The 24,947-nt window shown below is 39.3% G+C and overlaps 1 protein-coding gene across 1 annotated transcript; it reads right to left on the bottom strand.

Annotated features, from left to right (window-relative positions):
• Window positions 1–1,541: 1,541 nt before the first annotated feature.
• On the bottom strand, window positions 1,542–24,540 carry LOC124134427 (receptor-type tyrosine-protein phosphatase epsilon-like). The gene is made up of 27 exons (XM_048387504.1): window positions 24,415–24,540; window positions 21,822–21,962; window positions 19,137–19,355; window positions 16,467–16,661; window positions 15,883–16,014; window positions 15,549–15,695; window positions 14,721–14,864; window positions 14,476–14,613; window positions 14,218–14,355; window positions 13,200–13,314; window positions 13,010–13,089; window positions 12,557–12,837; window positions 12,329–12,416; window positions 12,157–12,227; window positions 11,481–11,517; window positions 11,017–11,117; window positions 10,807–10,932; window positions 7,355–7,500; window positions 6,506–6,641; window positions 6,198–6,341; window positions 5,719–5,740; window positions 5,299–5,333; window positions 4,832–4,951; window positions 4,351–4,467; window positions 4,054–4,190; window positions 3,150–3,282; window positions 1,542–2,343 (listed from the first exon to the last, which is right to left on the bottom strand). The coding sequence occupies exons 1-27, from the start codon at window positions 24,479–24,481 to the stop codon at window positions 2,272–2,274; spliced, it is 3,282 nt and encodes a 1,093-aa protein (XP_048243461.1). The 5' UTR covers window positions 24,482–24,540; the 3' UTR covers window positions 1,542–2,271.
• Between the last annotated feature and the right edge of the window lie 407 nt (window positions 24,541–24,947).

Here is a 24,947-nt window from a genome sequence, read left to right as displayed (position 1 = left end):
TCCGAGTGTTTCGATTTTAGGTGAATGTAGTGTGACAAATAAACACAAGAAGAAGTTTCATCTTGATTATTATTATTATAGTGCTAATTCGTCAAGTCGTCATTGTAAGGGAGGGATATTATAATAAGTCTCGACAATCTGCCGAAAAGGATTCCATTGGGCGTAAAAATATACTAATGACACATTGTTTGACATGTTAAACTACGCACGTCAGTAGTACCGAATTTTCCTCAGTGACATATATCAAACAACAGGTTTCTTGTTACCAGAGTTTTCGAAGCAAGGTATCAATTCATGACAGCTGACATGCACAGGTAGATCCGGGTATATTGATTAGACGATAAACCTACTTTTAATAAATGTATTTTCAATTTGAAGCTACGTAATCTGTAGATTTAGCCGTGCTAAATTGCGTTTAAAACAGAACGAACAACAGCATGACGTGTCAAATGTTTAAATTAGCGGAGTTAAATAAGCAAATAAACTAGCTCTCAATTAAAAACACAGCACATTTATCTCCATTCTACCAAAACCAAATTAAACGTGATGTATTTAGTGTTCGCGAATATATTGAGTGAAGCTGCATTGGTTTAGTCCATTGTCTTGAATGGGTTGTCAATTTCAATTCAGGAAACACCTTTAAGCAAAACATGGAGCATTATGTGCTAGAACACTCATCATAAGCAAACATGTAGTATGCATTCCTTAAGAGAAGTCAGCAGTTATTCCACAGTTTAGTCCTACACCGCACGTCTCTATTATGATGCGACGCAGAAAACATGTTACAGTCACGCGACAACTCGACAACGCCACGATGCGACATATAGTCAAGATGTTGCGTTGTCGAATTGTCGCACTTTAGTTAATTTTGACACTTTTCGCTTGTTTTTGTAAACCCTATATAATGTTTTTTTTCAATTTCTTACTGCCAACTGACTGAGCTTAAGTTGTCAGAGAACTGCCCCATGGAAAACTGTCCAACGATAATATAACACAAAACAAGAATCTTAGGAAATTTTATTTCAATATTCCTGGTTTTAGTGAACTCTTCAAGACAATGAAGCTCCAACTGTATTTATTCAAATTCATAGGTTCTTAAAATAAATATTTTTCTTGAATAGTTCTTTGACAATAGAAGCAATGAGTGCACACTATGTGGAAGTAGAAGTGTAAAAGGAAGCATACTGAACAACATAACTCCCGGATCAGTTACTGTTCGCTACTCACAAAAAGGTTAGCTTTCACGTTGTCGTGCTCAATGATCTAGCTACGCATTGTATAACTGACATCAATGTATCAACGTATGACGGTGGTCGGTCCATCATGGCTTACAAAGACATTCCAATAAAATAGCAACAAAGCTACAACATGTTTCTTCTTCTGCCTAAATCGGAACATATTTCTATTTACAAAAGAGACCCGTGAAGATCCGGGCTAGAATAAGTCTTCAGCAACCCATGCTTGCCGTAAAAGGCGACTATGCTTGTCGGAAGAGGCGACTAACGGGATCTGGTGATCAGGCTCGTGACTCGGTTCATGCATGTCATCAATCCAAATGATGTCAATCACTGGATTGTCTGGTCCAGACTCGATTATTTACAGACCGCCGTCATAAAGCTGGAATATTGCTGAGTGCGGCGTTAAACAACAAATAAACAAACAATTTTCTTTACAAAAGAACTACAAGAGGCAAATGTTCTTAGGCAGCAAGTTCGCCAAGTACACTCGTATATTGTTCTTTTGATACTTCTGTACTCGCCAATGCATACTGTCACTTCTGTGCGTGAAGTTGCACAACGGTGCTTGCTGATATCCAGATGCAGACATTTCTGAATAGCTGATCATGTTTTAATCTGAAGTGTCGAAACAGAAGTCTCAAATGTCATTCACCACTTTCCAATAACTTATCGTAGTATGTTGTATGTTTCGTTAAGTGGGGATAGTTCAACAGCTTGTCAGTGACTATTGCTCTGATCGCAAGCAAATATTTAGTGATAGTTTATGCAGGTGAATATATATTTAAGTTGGTCTAGAGTCATAAATATAAGGATAATTCAGACAATATCCACTGTGCTTTGGTAGCATGTGTAGAGATGTTATACACTGGGTAGCACTGAAACAAACATATCTCAGTGTAACATCCAGCAGTACATGAAAGATATACATTTAAACATATGAAAAGTTCACATTTCATACATGCTTTCTTCACAGACATGCATGTATGGTTTTATTGGTAATGTCACATGAAGTGTTGTGCAGTTGTGGAAGCTGTCAGAAGTTGGCGTAAACATTACTTGACACCAGCCGCCGCTGGGCAGACTCAAGACAGAACATGACGTCAGCCTGAAATTGTAGAAAAGGATATTTTAGCAAACAGGTAATAAAATGGTTTATACAACTCTCTTCGTCACGATTTCGCCGTGATATTGCTTTAATATTGCTCAATTCCGCGTAAAACCATACTCTCTCACTCACTTCACCACAATTGTTTCTAATGAGTTTGTTCTCTCCCGAAAATATTATGATAATGGGACAATCAGTTTTAAATTGGACAAGAGGCCGGTCACATGACGGACTCCGAAACTGACGTTCACAAACGTATGAACGAGATTCTATTCCAGGCTACTTCCACATTACATCGGAAAACACTGGGACTCCTGCCTCAAATCTGCAGCTACCAATGAATCTATTGAAGTGTCTATTCGACACGTCTTTCAAATCACTTTTACATATTTAGAAAATTAAGCTGTGGCGATAGACAATCTACTGTTGCAATACGCTCAGTGACGACGATTTGGAAATATCCCCCGTCGTTTTGAAATCCTCGGCCGGTCAATGTTGTACAACTCACTGTCACAATGACCAACTTACTGAGGACCCAGTATTATTTTTATCTAGATGATAATTAATGTATTTGCAGTTTGCATTTTCCGCAGTTAACTGAACATTACACCGACGATATAACATTTGTGTATTGGAAATATTCAGAATAAAATTGCATGCAGAACGAACAGCAGAATGTGTGATAGTCTATTTTCTTTCAAACAGCATACGTTCCACCATCCACATCGGGATGCATAATGGTTGTGTCATTCCGTTTATAAATGTAAACTTAGCAGACAGTTATGCACTCCAGATGTATTTTCTACCTCAGTGAATGGCGGGCCTCCAAGAAATGTGTACAGTTGTCGCATGTTGTTGATGACGTCCACCCTACCGTCGTCCTGCAGTCTGCTGGCGATGTTCAGCAATAGTACCAGGAGACGACAGTCGGTCACAGAGCTGGGGTTAGGAAACACTTCGTATATAATTATGACAATAGCAACACCGATCCGACTCACTGATACTTTGATCTTTTGCACTGGACGTGTCCGGATATGCTTTCAGTTCCTTCTATTTCAACTGTACAGTGATTATAATCTTGACGACCATTCACGACTTTCTGACGACAACCCAATTACACAAACAGTTCTCCCGCATTTACTCGTTACAAACAATCCATTGTATTGATTGTTTCACAGATATTTTTGCTGAGATTAGATGAAACGATAGGCTCATCTCAGAGATGAGGTGAAATGGGGTTTAGCGTCACGTCCAAAATTATTGCTGTTATACAGCGACGTACATGTGTTTGTGTGTGTGTGTGTGTGTGTGTGTGTGTGTGTGTGTGTGTGTGTGTGTGTGTGTGTGTGTGTGTGTGTGTGTGTGTGTGGCTGCTTGTACCAGTCCGGACTGATTCATAGTGCTAGCCCACTGAGACACCATGCTGCAGTTTAACATGAATACCCTACCCAGACAAAGTATACCGACCCTGAGCCGACAAGTCCTTGTTTTAGACCCGCCAGACAGGGTAACAACAAGTACCATCTTTTAAGCGTCTTTTGGTATGAAGCGTCCGGGCGGACGCTCTATCACTACACCACGGAGGAGGTCCTCATCTCAGATAAAGTGGCAACAATTCTTCCTCACAAATCTTTATATCATCAGTGTTCAAGTGATGACATTTTGTTTTATTTTACACCTTAAGGATGTCATAAGGACTGATGTACTTACTCAGAGATGATAGTGCTGGAACTTCGTTGTGGATCACTAGTCCATGTAAGGAAACTGTCAATCAGCCAGCTGATATTCGGGTCTCGTGCACTGCCTGTGATGTGATAGTGCTGTATGGTGGTAGTATCGTCACAGTCCTGAAATAATGATAAGGTGGACTTTATTTGTTCACTGTACAAAGCATTGTATTCACTTTAATAGAGTCAGTAGAGGTCCTTCTCCATATTATAGCCGAACAATGCATTTTCAAACATTTAACTTTCTCAAGAAGACTAAAAAAAAAATTCACAGGCTTACCTTTATATTGATATCAATTGTATTCAGCAAAATGTCATGAGACATAGCAGTGGAACTGCGCATGCTCACTGCAAGCCTCTCTGTTGTAATGGGACTATCAACTGATGGTAGATAACTCTAGAAACAGATTGAAATATTAAAACAATTGAAAGAAGCAATACAAGTTCTGACCAGGCATAACGCATTTTGTGCATTTTCGGATTGGCTGCTTTAAAAAAATAAAGCAAGTACATGTTGAACTCTATCCTGATGCAAGTCCTTTGACCCCTCGCCGCATCAGTCCCTGATTTAACTTACTCGGCTTGTCATCTACATTCGGTTCTCGTGCTGGGTTTCATCAAAGAGTTAAACTTCTGAAACCTGCATCCATTTATGGTATGGTAGTAATCTTGTTTAGAGTAAATCCAACTCTATCACTCGCTCCCTCAATCATATTATCTTATGTGTTTCAGGTAAAATCATTTCAGAGTGTAAAACCAACCAGATCACCGACAGCAAACGTGAGCAGGCAGTGCGAGTCACTGTTGTAAACCTGATTCCAAACTTCCTCCTTGTCCGGATGTGACGTCATTATGAAGAAGCCATTACGCTTTGTGTAAGACTGTAAGCAAATAACAGGAAAATTAATTATCGTGCACATTCAGCTGAGGCGTTATTCTCATTTCTCTTTATATGTGTTTGATACAACATAAGAAACATGCACATTGTGATACAATTATAAAGACAAACTAAAGACATTATGCAACGGTACAATTTTGCATCTTCCCACTTACTGTAAGACATCAATGACCAAGACAGGTCTCCATCAAAGACACTTTAAAATGTCTGACTCAACATGTGCTTTTTACAAGGGAGATAACTCCACGTGGTTTGATATTCCAATCAACATGACATGCACAACATACAATCTTGTCAAGTCAACCTGCATAAGCATTCTATGACACTTACGTGAACGCTTCTGACGTTGACGCCCTCGGTGTTTCCTGAAAACGAATCGCTCACACTTAGTTGCATAAAATATTAAATATCTTCAATTTATCATGACGAAAATATATGAACATATATCCCTGTGTGTGACCTCTTAGATTATTATGCATCAACCTATATAATAACCTACAAGTCCAGAACAAAGTAAATTATCAACAGGCTGACACAAAATGACATCGATGTATGACAGACAGTATGTTCAAACAGAAAAAGGAACAGTGCTGCACATATGACTCTACTTATGTACCCATCTGTTTTAAGGAGTCACAAATTCAATTTGCTTTAAAAAGAGATTTCTTATGATAACAGAAATATTACAATTTTGTAACTTTTAACTTATACAATATATATTGGGGGTTCATTATTCTGACGTGTACTCACTTTCGTGTACATTCCTCAACGCCTGGAAAGCAATTAAATATACTGCATTCAGTAATGAAAATACAATACATATTTGGAAATCAATATTTCACTCGAGCCAAATAACTCTATGCCGGAAACCCTTTCAATCTGACGTAATGAAACCATGGTTTTCAGAGTAAGAAACGATCCGTAAGAAAATACATAAAGAATAGAACAGATTTATTTTCTTGTTAAATTACACTTTATCTCATCTCCTTGTCAGACGATGTGGACATGTAACATCCATTTTGTCATCCCAGACGTACATGTATCAACAGTTTGCTTTGGTGAGAGTTCTACAATGTGACGCTATTTTGCCACGATTTCTCTGATCCATTCCCGACAATATGGTATGCTGATTATAGCGTTATAGTTTTCCTGCTCGCACTCTTTGTGACACTCGGACACTCCCTATGCTACATCTATTAACAAGACATATACACAGTAATGTCAAGCACCTCCAGATGTTGTTGTATAGTCCTGTTTCCAAAGTTGACAGACACGTGATCCAGATCCATCTGCCTGAGGACGTCAGCGTCCAGTGACGTGTCACCCTCTGTCACCGCCCTCGCCACCGCCTGGTACACGAACAGGTACTGCTCCTGCATATACACAAAGACACATGCATAGGCAAGATACCATCCACTATTTGATAAATGTATTTTCGCAATCATACGGATTATGAAACATGTATCGCCTATTATATAAAAGTACCCATCTCACTATTGTGATCAGGCAATGAGTAGACATCACCGATCGTAAATACCTTTGTCTGAATCATGTTCTTCCTCTGCCCTCTCATGTTGGAGACGAAGCTAACGACGTCCACAACACCCTCTGACTTTGCCTGTTCCACAAGACTCTCGATAGCGATGTACGTCCCTGTCCGACCGATACCAGCACTAAGGGAAGAAGAACGTTTCAAGTTTGATAAACTGTACGTGTGTCTGTTTGACGTTAACAAGCAGTTTTATGATAGCCGCATGTTGAAAGGATTAGATACAAAACAAGCTCGTTATCAGTTTTATCTGAGAAATCATTGCTTCTCTTTTGATCCCGAAATAAATGATAACATGTGATGGTGAACAAAATGAGTACTATGTGCTACTAATTCATTTCAAAAGAAGTATGACTTATTTATTTTTTTAACGCCGCATTCATTAGCATTCCAGCAATAAGGCTGAGGCGTCAACATCATTGCGTTTCGACCTGGCAATCCAGTGAGTGATATAATTAGAAACGTTCCACGTCATCACGCAATCCATCGTGACTGATGGCCTGACGGCCTGACGAGGAATCCATTTAATCGCCTCCAACGACAATTTCAGGTTGTTTGTTTGTTTGGTTGTTGTTTAACGCCGCACTCAGCAATACTCCAGCTATATGACGGCGGTCTGTAAATAATCGAGTCGGGACCAGACAATCCTGTGATTGACATCATGAACATCGATCCACTAAATTGGGATCGATGACAGGAATCAACCAAGTCAGCCTGACCACCCGATGCCGTTAGTCGTCTCTTACGACAAGCATAGTCGCCTTTTACGGTCATAGGTTTTAAGGGGGCCTGTTCTATCCCAGAATCATAAGGTGCAAAAGATGTATTGTATTATGCCTGCAATGGACCACGATCGGCTCTGTTTGTTGTCCAGATATGGCTTCGGTCCTCCACATGAAGTCCAGCAGGGCAGCAGTGTCCGGCACACCATGGTCTGGCCAGCTGGTGAAGTTGAGGTGGTGAACGTCCCGTTTCTTGCATTCCTGACCACGCAATAACAACACTTAATGAACACTACTGGACATGAATGCAGCCAACAAAAATAACTCGGGTCCACTTGGGGTCAATGTGTGCATGGAAATGGGTCCTGAATGTATAGCCCTTTGCGGCCCCGTTCGGATTTGTCCATAGGCCCCAACTGAGTTGATAAATGTGTATAGCCCATATGTGACCTTGATTGGTTGTTTCTGTGAAAGTGTTATGTGTTTGTCCTTGCATATCACATGCAACCCTTTTGTGCCATCACTACCTCATGCATGTGTATCCACATGTATATACATTTGAGGTATCTATTCTAAATTTCATGTATACACGTGCAGCAGTTTCCCTAATACTAATCCTTCAATATTGCCAAGAAAGAGTTTGGGAATTATTATTGAGTCGTTCAATAAATAATTAAATAAATTTTAAATGATTTATGATATGTAAATCCCTTTTCGTGCAAACGTTTTGATTCAAATCGAACATTATAATACCGAGTAATATTTCCTCGTCTCTAATCAAAACGGCCTAATTCAGAGTGACAAAACATTTTCCACAAGACTGTATGACAAGACGGATGACTTCAACTTTCCAAAAGTCAACTTTCCCTTCATGTCGAGCAATATTCCAGCAGCTTCAGCCTTCGATGTTTACATTTCACAACTATTGAGATACAACCGAGCATGCTCAGAAGTTGTTTGATCAATGTTAAAACATTCAAAGCCTCAGTAAAGCTTTCAAAAAGTTGTATGGTAGACATGTGAAGGACATTTACAAATTTGACGCATCACTGTCAAAAGCGATGTCCGATGCAATTCTCTATTTTGAATCGAACCATATTAGGTGAATAATTGACTTGCCTTCGCATGTGTTTGTGACGGGTTCCACCGGTGGGGCAGGATACGCTCACCATTTCGTGAACACTTTGTATCGTTACTATTTGATAGTGATTCATGAACACATACTTATGATATTGTCGGAATGGTACAATCGACTCTGCTTATTGCAGAGATTTCTATTGGATATGGAAAGGCTTTTGTCCCTTTATACCATCTTAAAAAGGAACAATATAGTGTCGGCAGGAACAAAATGTATACACTTTGCCGAATTTTACAAATGAAATGATTTATCATAAATTTATCAGTGTAAATTAGGCAAAATAATGTTTAACAGCCCGTTCTTCACTCAAATAACACAAACATTCATGACAAGAATCAACAGTCAACACAACAAATGTAACTGTGCTTCATATATGTTGCTGTAAATCTTATGTTTGGTCATTCGACTGATCAAGGTTTTATCCTACTGTATTCATTGACAAGCCCTATACCTGTTAAGAGGAGAAAGAGCGACACGTTCTAAATGTGGGTTAGTGTAACAAGTTACTTAACATTGTCAATATCGGATGTGACCACCATTTGCGTTGATAAAGGGGCGGAGCAGCGGTGGATTGAAGACACCGGACGATTGAAAACAGCATTGGAAATGTTCTTCCAAATGTCAATCAAGGATTGTCCCAATTGAGCTAGCGTAACCGGCTGATTCGGGTCCTGTGGTAGACGTCTCATCCCATACATGTTCTATAGGGAGAGATCTGGAGAAGCAGCAGGCCAAAGCAATACAGCAACGGTATGCTGCCTCAAAAATCTGTTAGAACACGTGCAACATGTAAGCGAGCATTATCCTTCTGTCAAGTGACATTTGCACGAAGGGTAGAACATGATCTACGGTGACGTGGAAGAACATATGGGCGTTTCGCTCGGCATCGGGGCCGAATGTTGTGCTGTATCAACCGGTTGCGTATGGATCTGCCACTATCTGGTCTCAACCCAAGAATTGTTCGAGCTGATAATGTGGAACTTTGTATCGATTCTGTAGATGCACCAACCGCATTTGGTTGTCTTGTTAAAGATGCGTCACACGTTGACGACCGGCCCGTGACAAGTCATCAATGTGCCCTGCTGTAGATAAGATCTCCAAACAGATAATATTGTGTTTCGATGAAGCTTAAAATGTCTGCCAACTTCGTTTGGCGCCATTCCTGTTTGCAGTGTACCCCGCGTCGCGTAGACGTTATTTTACAGGAACCCGTGGCATTGAAAAAGCGTTATGTACAGTTATACATCCAAATTGTAGGTGCAAATTGGGAATCACGACCTTAAAGTCGAGGAGATGTCTTCATGAGTATGTATTGTAAGATGCATTATTACATTTATTGTTATTGAACTTAAAAATATTAACTTACAGTCCCTTTTTTCGTTCATATAGATGTATACTGGTATACTTGTTATCATATAGTGAGCTTGCACTTGTCTATCGGCTATCGAGTCAGAATTTACCATCGGGGATTGTTATGATTATCCGAATAATATTTCAGATGCCAAAAACCTATGTCTAACAGGGGCGTACCTGAGGCCTTTTAGATGTGTGGACAACCTTGGAGAAATGAATTGTGAAGCAATTTAGCGAGGGCGCTAGAAGGATCAGTTACTATATCCGTGCTTGTAGACCCAGGCATCATGTGATCGTTCCTCGAATGTTAAACAACTAGCTCTGTTGAGCATGGCGCCTCTAAAACTTTGAAACTGCAAAGAAGGAGCTTGTGCTCAACCCTCACCACAATGGCGAACAATGTCCGGTAAACTGCATTTATACTATGGTTCATATTGTCGGTGTGTATGACATCTGGCTGCATTATGCAATGTTATGACAATGCAATGACCAGGCCAACAGGCGTCACGACTCAAAGACTGGAGTAGCTTCCCGTTGATAAAGGGCAATGAATCAAGCGGGCGGACCGACGGATTGACGCGAAACATGTGTGGCATATTTCTTTTGCCTACCTGGTAGTGATGCGGCTAGCTAAAATACAAGATGGAAGGAGAACTTGCAATGTAGTGAGACCGTTTGTGACGATAGAGTCTTACACTGACATAATATGATAACGAGGTTAACGCTTTTATATTTTGGGATGGTAAATATCATCGCTAAATGCAATGTATATTCCTGATACATGATACTTAAATATCCCCAAAACACACTAGCGTGATTACATCTGTAAATTGAGGGAAATGTTTGTTGGGACGCAATTCGAACCCAGTTGGCAAACCCTTTACAAGCTCCTTTACATGGGCTACTCTAATCCCAACGCCCATGCGTGCTGGCGGGGATATTTTACATTATAATTGCATTATTAAACAAAACTGCGGGTGATCGGAATATTTATGTTCGTACTATAGCATCAACAGCTCTAGCTATAATCGTACCAATATGCAACTGATAGTATCAGGGTAAAGGACGCATGTTACCTTTTCACTCTCCACAGACAGCTCTGTGATTGTGTAGTTTGACAGTCGTGTCTCCGATACCATTGTCACCATAACATCTCCAAACGTCTTGGTGCCTTTCTCAGGCCAGTACCGAAGACACTTGACCTAAAACAGGAATACACAAATAAGAAACAGCCTGCGCCTTAACAATTTCATAATATCATTATTTCAGTGTCCAAATATGCTTACCTTGCCTCCCTCAACGAGACCAGTTACCATAACAACAGTTCTGCATTCCTCCTTCCAGATCATTCTCCAGAAGTCGACCACCACTTGAGAGTTGTAGGGGCCTGGAGAGGAAATTGATACAAAGTCATTGTTCGTGATATCATACATGTATGCTTGCAGTAGAAACTGTATGACAGAAATTAAACTCACTTATTGCACTGGTATTGCGGTTGTTTGAGGAGTACCTTTACCACAGATGTTCACTGTTCTTTAAACACGGTTGATCGTTTCATGTAGCAATTGGTCAATAGTTCAATAGTTTAAAATCAATTGTTCATGCAATAATCATTCATAATACAATATTTGGCTCGTTTCGTATCGATGTTAACTGTTGATACATATTTTGATCAGATCATAAACATGTAATTACAATACATTAGTTTGATTGGCTGGATCCCTAATGAGTGCTTTTGCAGCTAGTTTACCTTGTGCGGCTATATAACGTCTGACTCTTTTGTAGCCCTGAGAGAAAATGTGAATATGAAAGTAAACACAACTTGTCAAAAAACAACATATTAATGAAACTGGCTTATTAATATAAGTTTCTCTAATATTGTTGTGCAGAATTGTGCCCCTTGGCCATGCCAGGATGCTATGGTCTGCAGTTTGAATTACCTGTGTCGTCATCAACGTACCCGTACTCGAGCTCGTGGGTTATACCACACGATAAACGTTCATATTTTCCTCCTGCATAAGGTCACTCTGTGGGATCACTGCTATGCTGTTCAACGCAGCGCTAAATCAAACTCTCACAATCACTATCATTAAGTTCACTTCGGTGGTAAACAAAGTTCTTCCATAGACGAGAAAATCCTAGAAATGTCTTCTATAAGCTTAATCGATAGTAATATTCTGACTTCATCATAGACATATATTTATGAACAGAGTGATGATACCAGATTTTCGTGAAAGGATGGCACATGTCACAAACACAGGAGAAGGCAAGTGTCACCTGCATAAGCACGTAAACATATGATACAGGTTGAAATAGGGAATTGCTTCGGACATCATTTTGGTCAGTTATGCATCATCAAATTTGTTGACATGTCTTCCATAACACAGTTTGAAAGCTTTACGAAGGCATTCGATATTGTAACTCACGTCCAGGTAGCTAGCGTTGATGTAATCTCCGCTATCACCATCATCCTGCAGTACCACACGGTTGTTGTCATCTGTGGGCGCAGATTCCCCATAAGTATATGGTCGGTAAATATGTACATGTAGGTATGGTAAATTGAAATCAAGTTACAGTTTTCTTTGATGTTCAACTTACATGGATAATATCCTTTGAATCTGTTCTTCCCATTATTTTGGGGCATCTGTGATTCCCCGTAAGGATGAATGAAGCCATCTGGGAGACGCTGTGGAGAAAGAAGTATCCTTATCATCATCATTCTCTATGGGTTAGCTGTTCTGGTTTTACGTTTGTATATGTTAATTGGATGTTATCTTCGTGTCCGTTCATATGAGTTCAAATTATGTTTTAAATAAAATATACAACCTTGAATTCCCCTTCTACCAGTTGTGGTACTTCTTCAAAATCTTTAACTTTTGCCTCTAGAGAAGACACAGAGATCACATGACCAACGCCAGCATCATCCAGGTTGTAGTAGTTTCTGTCAGAGATTTCCGGTGCTTCCCCTTGTTGTTTTGTAGCGTGTGCATCATCGTCCTCCTCCTCTAAAGTTACCACACTTGGACGTTTTCCAACCGATCCCTTCGTCTGGACCTGAGCTTGTTTCTCTTCAGCGAATCCAACATTCATATAGACATTTCCTGCATCTGAAACGTTAACGCCCAGAGAATAATTATAAGCAGTCTCGATTATCCACCGAAACAATTGTGGACAGTGATTCTCTTGGCAGTTTTAATGTCTCTGCCCAAAAGATGTTACATAAATTACACATCCTTTATTATCAGACTTTATTAAACGTCCAAAAACGTTTATCAATACCTGATTGTGCCTTAGACTCCTTTCGAGGTCTCTGGACAAGTCCATCATTAGAATGTTTCCTTTCCCTTTGTCTTCTGCGTCTATGAAAAGTAAAATATATTTTTATATTATCATCCAAACATCCTTTGTATTGAGCCATACCTAAAAGATCGAAATAAAGACTTCATACATTGTTATAATTAGTACGAACCTTATGATGAAAATGATGAGAACCAGCACAAGGGCCGCCAGGATGACACCCACTGCAGCCCCAACGTATGTTGGTATGGAGTCATCGGGATCAGGTCCAGTTGATGCAATGGCCTCTTGAGAAAGTTTGTATTGGAAGTATGTCAACAAATGGGTGAAACTGTATTAATATGACATATGTTCCAAACTTGAACAGACACATAATATAGCCGGGATGACAATAACAACGTGAAATGTCTGATGATAATTTGGAAATATGGACGATCTCGTCGGCTAACTTTGAGAGAGAGTGTTTTCAAATGCTTCTTCTTCGTGGCTGCTCATTACTATTTAGAACAGGATTGGTATTCCTGGTATTTGTTTCTCAGAACTAAAATGATTACACTGTAGAAAAAACAAGTGAGGATTCTTCATTTCTGGTGAATAATGCACGCTCTTAGAGAAATGGGAGGACATCAGTTTAGCCTAGGATTTGATTCGTTTGTATATTATTCACATACACTGCATAAGACACAGTTAACATAATTACTTTCACATAAGTACTATACCATGTGCCATAATATTGAGCAAAGAAACTGTATCTAGAGACAAGACGTTCTTAGTTTTGATGAGTGTTTTATTCCGAGCAAATTTCACTTAGGTGGTTGTTTGGGTAAAACGGGACAAGCAGATGCTAGACTGATACATGTACATTACACACAATACTATGAATTTCCGCAGCATGACGCTTGATACACATTGGATTGATGCTGCACTTTTGATGTACACTTAATTTATGCTTTTGAGAAGATAATTTGAACATATTGTGATATCCATAGTCAACAAAGTATTTATAACAGTAGAGACATCAAGGTTAGATGTTATGTGTTGTTATATCATTTCGCCTTGGGAACTAAATACAGCATTACTTATAATTATGTTCTTTCATTTTAACAATGCTAAGAGACATTCCTTGACTATTCTGTCGTTTTACTGTTTGAAATATGTTCCCAGTAGCACAATACAAGTTTGTTATATACCTGTACAGTCAGGTAGTGACCACCCTGCCTCACATCCGCTGTCACAGTGCCCTGTTGTGTTACAGGATGAGTCCCCTATACAGTGTCTGGAGTAACAGGTCTTGACACAATTATCTCCGTAATGTTGACTGTCGCAGGCTGCAAAGAAAAGATGTTCCGCTAATTAAGTTGAAATGTGTCAACTGTGTGTACTATCGATAGGCACTGCATTCTTCACTACAGACCGAATCCTCTTGGAATTGGCCGACAGAATCATACCTGTACAGTCGTTTAGTGTCCACCCTGTCTCACACCCGCTGTCACAGCCCCCTGTTGAGTTACAGGAAGAGTTCCCCACACAGTGTCTGGAGGCACAGGCCTTATCACAGTTTGGACCATAACGATGAGGTTCACAAGCTGCAACATGAACAAATATGTATACAATCATTATTGGCATTGATACCTGTAAAAAACATAATATTAAAATGAAATAACACACTAACTGATTGGCTATACAGACTTACCCTGTATACAGTCTATGCCCATCCATCCTGTTTTACATCTAGTAACACATTTTCCTGTCACGTGATCACATGACGAGTTTCCTGCACAGTTCCTGTCAGTACATAGCAAGCTGCAGTTCTGCCCATAGGTCCCAGGGGAACATTCTGTAAAAGTATACGCAATATCGTCATATATACAACGTGTCTCGTCATTAGCACCATATAGCCGTGTTATCGTGACTGTAGCATGTCCAAGTTAACGTAATGATCCGTGCATACATACCATTCTTACATATTACACAAGGATGCAGATCCAGTGGTCAGCAAGTACACTTACATCTAAATAGTATTAGTATTATTATCATTAATAATAATAATACTGATATAATAATGATAATAATAATAATAATAATAATAATAATAATAATAATAATAATAATAATAATAATTGCATTTATAATGCGCCAGATTCCATTCACCTAGTGGATGCTCATAGCGCAAATTACTATTGTTATCCCGGTCAATTGATCAGTGAAAACTCGATTTTCATTCTCGTCTCCCTGGAGATTATGCAACCCAAGCTGCCTGTGAGGCGATAGAAGGTTATCCTTGTGATAATCTTTTTGAAGCATAACAGAGAAGGAATTTTAGCTTAGTTTAAGTGAACAGCCAGAAACAAAGTTTCATCTCCTATAGATTGACCTACGATGTACTTCCCCAGGGTGACGTGTGTGCATATGTACAGATACTCCACGTTCAGCTTTCTGTACACAGTAATCTACGTGACAATACAACGTTCAAACATTATGTGTATCTGTCTGTTTATACAGAAGAATGGTGATGGTGTACCCTGTTTACAGTCCACCTCTGTCCACCCAGGAAGACACCCAGTATCACATGACCCAGTATGCCGGTCACATGACGACGGAGCAGCAGCACATTTCCTGTTTCCACATGTCTCGTTACAGTTGACGCCATATTGGTCCTTATCACACGCTAGAAATGAAAGGTATCACATTACGTTTTAGCGTGTGTTGAGAGGATGCTCAGAATCATTCGAAACATGAGGTAAATGGTTATCATTATACATTATTATTAAGACTTAGGTATTCAAGTTTACTCTCATTGTTCTCATACAAGAAATATATCCAATATTACAGCAATAATTAAGTTTGTTCCTTACCAGTAGAACAGTTTTGTCCCTGCCACCCTGGTCTACAGTCTCCAGCACAAACCCCACTGAATCTGCCACAAGGCCCGTCAGAACAATGGCAGAAATGGTTGCAAAGTTCGCCAAAGGTTCCGTTACTGCAGACTAAATACATAATAGAATTGTGCATTGGCGTTGTTCTTGTTTCTGCTTTATACAGTTGGTCGTTAAGAAACGTGAAATGTTGACATTGATAGGAGAAATAGAAACACATTAACACTGGAATGATGCTGACCATAATCAGGCGATCAGAGGATGAAATTATACACAGAGAGGTGTGGAATATTGATCCACTTGACCACTCCTGGCATCAGAGCATCAAGAAACTTAAATACTAGTAATTCAAAGATGTTATGTATGTTACAAGTATTAGCTTATTTATGTAACACGGGGACTTGCTGCGAAAGAAGAATGTATATAGCAACACATCACAGAGGGGCAACTGAAAATAAAAATATCCTGTTGCATAACACTGCCCCCTGATTAAACAGTCATGGTGGAATGGCATATCTGATTCGAAGATTGATCAACAAAACAAACAAAATATTTAATCATACCAAAGATTTCCACTTCACACAGATTAAGTGTCTGTTTTTTGTGTGTGATGGTGAAGTATCTCCCTGTGCCGTTACACGTCACGTCGTACACGCTGTTGCTTGTTTCGACTGTGTCAGAGGGGAAGGTGTAGCAGGTGGCGCCGGGTGTGGAGTAATTACGCAGAGAGAGGACAGCAGTTTGGAGTCTGGCAATATCTGAAATGGTGATCATTTTAACCTTAAATAAAGTGACGATTATGAAGTAAATAAAAGCGACAAATCCATTTGTCTAATCCTAAAACATATCTGATAAAGGCAGAGTCGTTTATACGATTCCGACAATATCATAAGAATGTATGTATGACATAGTTGTCGCATTTTAAGAGATTATATTTTCAAATTTTATGTCTCATGAACCATGTTAGTAGAAATTATGTGTGCCTTTCATATCTCATCAAAACTGGCAAACGTTTTGTGATGGTTTTGGAGGTGGAATATACACGAACATTGACCATGGACATGCGAAACTGTAAAAGCATATTTTTTATTAAAGGTACGAGTGATTACGGAAAATATGTCACGAGTGAAATTAATGTTTTAAGTTCCGAGCTTTAGCGAGGAGCTTAAAACATTAATTTCACGAGTGACATATTTCCGTAATCACTCGTACCGAGTGGGTTATTCTATTTCTTACCCATATTCATATTAAAGACATGTTTCAAGAAAAAAACAATCAACTGTCGCCGATCAAGAATCAGCTGTTTTGTATCAATCCGCGTGTGAAAAAACCGCATTCCAACCGCATTACCCAATTAACGTGTTGTTACGCGTGAAAAATATAGTTCTGTTAAAGAACTGTAAAGATCACATTATTGCAGTTATATTTCTGTCCGATTTACACAGCATACACTATCTAGCATTGATAAAGAAGACGGGTTTCCAAAAAGGTTCATAAGGTTACTTAATCAAACCTTGTTTTGACAAGATCTCGTCACTGACAGACAGCCCCCGTCGTGCATCGGCAGATACATGCATTTCTCATTGAGAAGAGGAAACACGGAAAACCTGTCAAATTTTTTATGTGTCATTTGACAAAAATGCCAAAACCTATAACAACAACATAGACGGAATGTACAGAAGTACAGTTTGAACTATTACATAATCAGCGTTGACACCGGGTGTTCACAAAAGGGTAAGCATGTCCTGCCCAACCGGTAGCACCCGCCATTCACACAATTGGCATGAACAAGTTAGTATTTATTATTATAGTGTTTCTGTTGTGCGACGACGGCCTGTAAACAAAACAGACAATCGAAGGATCAATGATAATTATAAACAATATATCAAGGATACTATTATTGGAATGCGAAGTTACGATTGAATGATGGGAAAAGACTGATAATAATATGAGCAGTGCCGTACACGTATTTCAAAATACATTCCACTGAGGAGAGTTTGAACCATTACAAGGGCCCGAAAGCAAAAAGAGAAAATTTGTGTATTACTGAAGACAACATTGTGTGTATGTCACAAAAACACTTTCAATTTAATGTATAAGAAAATATTAATTCTTTAAGGCAACCATTAAGGACGACTGCAATTGTTTGATAAATGTAAGTTCAAAAGGGGAAATGGAACTGCAACATGTAAATTCTGGGGTATTATGTTCTTATTCCGTTTTAATTAAGTTTTAAATAATGAAAATATGACTAGTGAGTGGACACAATATCCATGGAGGTGCTAATGTTCAAATATACGCCCACTAACTAGGATCCTATCAGAGTCTTCAGGTTGGTGCAAAGTCAATATTTAAAATCGAATAGTTCGTTAACGTGTTTTAGGTAAAGGATTGACATATTAAGGGAATAACAAGCCGGTCACAAATTTTCAGGTAATCCTGTTCAATAGGTAATCCAGAAAAAAATAAATAGACGAAGCCCGAAGTACAATGCATAAAATGACCAATCAGAGAGCAGAACTACCGATCCGAAATGAGCCCGTATACCGTCAGTAAAATTTCAAGATGGTTATTACTGACCTCATGTGAAATCGTATACCGTCATTACAGGCATTTTGGATTTTCCAACATCCAACTCACATATTTCACATGAAAATTCTAGAAAAGAAATTCGTTATTCGACACTGTTTTGTGTTTTAATATAATTAATTTTGATGTTCAAGGATATAAGTAATTGTCACCATGGTTTGGACTCTAAGGTTTGAAGAGTAGTCTCCCTTTGACCCTTAACGTCAACGGTTGTAAGTGTTAAGTTTTCATTCTGACATGACATGTGCGATATGGAGACCAGATAGTGTAAACTTTTCGGCATAATAAATTCGTTATGGTGTCTTTAGTTGCCGTATGCGGTGTCATATTTGGTTAGCAGAAACATATTTCTCTGCTAACCTAATATGACACATTATACAGCAAATAAAGACACCACAACTGATAATATGTAGCACTTGTTGAAACTGATATTGACAAAAATACCAAAAACGAAGCAGTCGATTTTTCATGCCGTGAAGATGGTCCAAATATTATTGTTAGAAAAGGGGAAACCTACATTTGCTGACATATCCTTGTGCAGATTTTGTGAAGTAGTGTATTTCTGTAAATATGTTTACATAAGATAAATGTCAGTACATGAAACATTTGAATGTCTCTACAGCCCCAATATATCATATACATACATCTTGCCCGGTTGTATATCCTGACGTCGTGTATCATGTACGGCTGTCCCAGGTCCACTGTCCACACAGCTTTAGAGTCCTTAAACTCAGAGTGGAAACAGGAGTTGTTGAATACATCCTGGTCCCGGTTCCCATCTACAGCTTTGTCTGCAGACCAGGGAGGGTCATGGTAGTACAGTCCAGAAGGAGTCGTTGCATGTTTATTGTAGGCCACGTTTTCTACATGAAAAGAGCAATAACTTCTAATTTTAACCTATTTCTTATATTTGTTGTATAGTGAAGCTGTGTCCAAATGCTGATACAAGCATAGAAATGTGTATGGTTGGTCGCCTTTGGGAAATGAAGAAGAAAAATCGTAAGCCACCGAAAATTCAAGATGAGCGCCTTTTGTCTTCTAAAAGCAGATATTGTGCCTATAACTATATTTATGATTGCTGTCATTCGATCCCCGGACGCGTCATACAAAAAGATGTTAAACGATGGTACTTGTTCCCCTGCCTGGATTCCAGTCGGATTCCAAAGAGAGTGGAAGCAGCAGTTGTTAAGCACATGTTGGTCCCGGTTCCTATCTACAGCTTTGTCTGGAGTCCTTGCAGCATCCCACACTCCAGAAGGAGATGTTGTTGATTTCCCTTTCGCGATGTTTTCTGTTTGGATATATATTTTCAAAGACATGTCAAACAAACACCAGAACTGACCAGAATGGATCTTTCTGTTGTTGGCCCATGTTTATGCATGTAAAAAGACAATCTTTGTTCGGATTGCCTATGCTTTATACTCGTTTTAAAAAAATGGGACATAAAGCTATTTATAAAAGTGATCTTCATAGAAACGAATGATGAAATTTTCCCAATTATGTGCGCGAAACAGTATTTACGTATGCAAAGTTCCAACATTTAAATGTTTAAACGATTTAATGTGAGGAAAAGTAAATGCTGAAACTTGGGAGGAATTTGATCTTGATAGATCCTGTGGGACAGTGGTAAAACCTGCTGTTAAAGACAAGCGGAATATCATAAATGTTTGAATCTATTCACCCTATTTCACATTTAAATATTATCTTTTCTGCAGCATCAAATATTCATTTTCAAACTTTCTGAATGGTTCTGTATACTGTAGTTTTCCTAAATTGGTGAGTGTGTCACAAGGAGTGAGTGAGTATGGTTTGACGCCGCTTTTAGCAACATTCAAGCAATATCACGGCGGGGGACACGTGACGAGCGAACGTTTTAACCACAAGGCTACTACACCTGCCGAGTGTGTCACAATCGGATTGGATGAAACAATAGGGTTCAAAGCCTGGGAATCTTTAGGACTTTACACTTCGTGCAAAATTTGCAATATATGGCATTCGGCATTGCGACATGAATTTCGCATCAATCATAAAATTTCGTTGATTTAAAGTTGTCAGAAAAACGTCTTTGAAATTTGGTACAGCATTCTGTTAGTTGTCATGAAAGCATATGGCGTCATCCATTGGATCATAACTTCATGGCATACCAGAGTTACGACATGTATGTCTAACAGCTGTTTGAGTACCCATCGAAAGAGAATAATAGGGAAATCAACGATTACTTTTATATTTACCATGTTGATAAACATTATGTGCTCTCGTGTTTTATGTGTTATTGAGGATTCAATGCTCAGCAGTTTAAACATTTGAAACCTACTACATTCAATAAATAGTCTCAGGGAACCATTAAACTAACAAATGTAAATATAAAACTTCATCTCTAGAGACTGGCGGATTCTCCACCTGGCGTAAAAGGCAACACAGCGGTGACAATTATACTAACTGGAAAATTAGTGATGATACCAGGAGTTCGCGGAAACGGAAAGCATGTCCTGCTCTACTGATAGTACCCACCACTCACACAATTTGCATAAAATGTAAGTAAACTAACTAGAATGAAATTTAATTTAAACTCATCTCAATCGAAACAGTGATTGTTTTCAATATCGGAAATGCCATAACCTTGTCTCGCTTTTTATTATGCATCACAGGCAAAGTTCATACTTTCACCCTATCGACTGAAAAGTAAATCTACCATATTAGTGTAATATGTCACCATAAGAGTACATGCATTAAAAAAGTCCTGACACAAAAATAAGTAATGCGGAATTATAAAAGACTCGAAAATCAACAGTTCAACCTATTTTGGAGATTAAGTTAAATAAGTAATAAATGAATATGCACTATATTCAGATTCATACTATCCGTAGCTATTGTCGATTGTTTTTATATTCCTGTACTTGATAGTGAGTGAGCGGTGTTGTTCCATTCGTACCAATTTGGGGGGGGGGGGGGGGGGGGGGGGGGACCTCATAAATGGGTTTCAGGTATTGCACCTACCCGTGTGTGTATGTGTGCGGGCGTGCGCGGGCGCGCGCGGTTATAGTATACTGACTCCGTGTCGACCAGTTCTTGTTTTAACCCCTTAATGACCAGTGCTAGGCTTGGTATCAACAAGTACCATCTTTGAATCTTTGAACGTATTTTGGTATGACGCGGCCGGGGATCGCACCTTCCGCTTTCCCGGCGGACGCTCTACCAGAAGACACCGGAGGCTGTACTAATGAAGCAGAATGTGTTGAAATAAGTATTGTAAGTATGTGGCTGATTAAAAAGAATGATAAGGGCACTTTCTGTCTTTGTTTCCAAATCAATTTCGTTGTAAATCACACCTTTCTGGCAGGTAGCTTCATGTCCTCCCACCCAACCAGCATCACAGCCGCCTCCACAAACTCCTGTTGTCTGGTCACAAGAGTCTCCACAGTGACAGGAGTAGAAGCAGGAGTCCCCGAACTTTCCGGTTGGACAGGAACCTGTAAAACATACACAGAGGTGAAATACATCTAATACTGACAGCAGCAGACATACATTCTCGATCAAATTCACAAATATCTTCGAATCAGTACTTCTTGGATAAAGAATTTAAAACTAGCTGCATTACAACATTGCACACACGTAAGGCACACATGCAGGTAAGCAGGTAGGCAGGTAGGTAGGCACGCACACACACACGTACGCACGCACGTACGCACGTACGCACGCACACACACAGTCACGCAGATACCAACCGATGCACACACGCACACGCAGGCAGGAAGGCACGCACACCCAAGCACGCAGGCACACCCACGCAGGCACACCCACACAGGCACACGCAGGCACACGCACACACACATACATAAATTATATGTGTCGCAGGTTCGGGCTTCTAGTCGTCCCAGACAAGTATTGAAGACGGAATTTCTTTAAAATGTATTTATTTGCCTGTTACATGAAACGTCAACATGAGAAAAGGTGTTGAGTGCTGTCGGCCATCCTACCAGGCTGACCGGTGACAATTGACTGTCCGTATTATATGTGATATATATTATAGTGATAGGAGTAAAAATAGGCAATATATATATAAGTATAAGTATATATATAAGTACTGATTGGCTATGCATGCTTGTGCGTATATAATGAGATAATACTTATGGCGCGAAGTCAATGATCCACAAAATTGTGTTTTTGTTATAATATGGTATCAAAATATGAAACAGATATACATATATTATTATTATTCCTTTCACACACACACACACACACACACACACACACACACACACACACACACACACACACACACACACACACACACACACACACACACACACACACACACACACATATGTACCATACCATACAATACCATGTTATGGTGTCTTTAGTTGCTATATATCGTGTCATGTCAAAATGAAAACTTGACATTTACAACCGTTGACGTTGAGGGTTAAAGGGAGACTAAACTTCAAACCTTAGAGGCCGATAATTTTAACTATAATCTTTATCAATAAAGTCACGAACGTGATCCCAAAAAATATTAATGTCCTTGCACATCAAACTTAATGATATTCAAACGCAAAACAGTGTCGAATATTGAATTCTGTAACCGTCATGTGAAATATGTGAGATCGGTTTTAGAAAATCCAAAATTGTTGCTACTGACGGTAAACGGGCGCATATGGAGGTCAGTAGTTCTGCTCTCTGCTGGTCAATCTTACTTTGAGGCATAACACACACACACACACACACACACACACACACACACACACACACACAAACACACGTGTATCGTTTTTGCAACTGAGAAGTCACGTGTGAGTCATAAACGTACAATCCGCATTTATGTGTGATGATGATCCAATATGTCATGTGCACTATTGGCTTTATTGTCGTTTGTCTTTCATAATCTATAACATATAATTCCCCTTAATCTATCCTATCTGGGTCCTTTTCACCTTCAATGTCCAACTCATAGTAAATATTGCTTAAGGTTTGCTGAGGATCATCATATTAAAAGTGATACATGTATATGGAAGAGAATGTATGGATGTCAACTTCTTTATTTTGAGAAACACAACTGCATAAACACTAACCAATCAATTGTGTTTTTGTTTCTGTTCCCAAAACCTAAACAAATCTTAATTAACCATTCAAGGATTTTACCGTTCATATTTCTGATACTCTTTATGTAGCATCCTTAGATATTGTGGCCTCGAAGATCCGTCGCCCAGTGCATGGATACTATTCACTTACGATAAAAATTATCAATGAGCGGTACATCAACAAAATCCCGACTGATGAACAGCCTAAATATTGCAAATCAGAAAAACCTGATCGCTAAAAAATGCTTCTGTTCAAAACGCAGTTATTAGGTTTGCACCTCGTTCACTTGCGCACTGTACGCCATCAAACAAGCGACCCAATAACGGGAAAATTGTCAGTCTAACATTACCTGCCAGTATCGTAGCCGAGCTTAGAAAAGCCACCAAGCTTCCCTTGGGTTACCTAAACTAATAATTGAAAAGCAACTTTATATATAGCCCCGCGTCACATGTTTTCGAGCCTGCCCTCTTTTCAAAATCATGTGACAGTAACAAGATGACTCCCCATCAGCTCGTCTCGTCATTGTCACTATAAATTTACAGGCCATAATGGGTTAGCTGTGGTCTGACTGTACAGCTGTCAGTTACAAAGATACATGTATACATATGAACGTGAACGTTTCTTACGACCTTTGTACAGTCCTGGATAATGAGAATATTAAAAATTCGCACAGGAATAATCCTATATGTTTTTATCCGAAGATCCAAGATGAAAACTCCTTGGTATTTGATCAGTAAATGAGGTTACAGTGATACAATATATACATGAATTACACATGACAAGAACATGTAGAAAGCTTACTTTGGTAGATATAAGTAGTGGGGTAAACTATCAACTCACCTGTCGTATGCTGTACCCAACACTCTGCCACAGCCACCCACACAAGCAGAGTCCTCACAACCGCCATAGTGGGCAACAAGGAAGTGATATACCCGGGAGGGAGTCATGCGTGAGAGGACGGCGCGGCTAGATTTACAGTCAGGACCACTGTGTACTGTGTGGCGACAGTGAATCTCGTATCATGTCGAGTGTTCATTGAGTGTAACATGGGATGCGTGTAAAAAAACAGATTGAACAATAAAAGACATTCCCTGGTGGTCTTTGTAAACGTCTTTTATTACATGATTACACAAGTTAAACTCTGGGGTTTTAAATGTGGTCCATCGATTGTTGTCATGTTAGCACAAGGCCGTGATTAGAATAATCAAGCCCTTTGAGTTACAATGTAATATAGCATGACAAAGGCTCTGATCCAAAATTGCATTCGTCATTTGGGGTCATGTGTAGTACAATAATATCCCGATATTGTGTGTACCAGTAATGAAACAAGTAGATCGTCACTGGCATTTATTGCATTGCACAAGGTATTCAGA

This window comes from Haliotis rufescens, unplaced genomic scaffold, assembly GCF_023055435.1.
Source record: "Haliotis rufescens isolate VD_foot unplaced genomic scaffold, xgHalRufe1.0.p SCAF_7, whole genome shotgun sequence".
NCBI classification, from domain to species: Eukaryota; Metazoa; Mollusca; class Gastropoda; order Lepetellida; family Haliotidae; genus Haliotis; species Haliotis rufescens.
This window is presented reverse-complemented; position numbering and strand designations above follow the sequence as displayed.

Excerpts from the sequence above, each read along its gene's own strand:
- LOC124134427 (XM_048387504.1), bottom strand. The coding sequence starts at position 24,481 with ATGGCGGTTGTGAGGACTCTGCTTGTGTGGGTGGCTGTGGCAGAGTGT. Across the intron at positions 15,696-15,882 it reads GGGACAAAACTGTTCTACTG|CGTGTGATAAGGACCAATAT; the intron begins GTAAGGAACAAA and ends TTTCATTTCTAG. Across the intron at positions 4,191-4,350 it reads CAATTGATATCAATATAAAG|GACTGTGACGATACTACCAC; the intron begins GTAAGCCTGTGA and ends TCATTATTTCAG.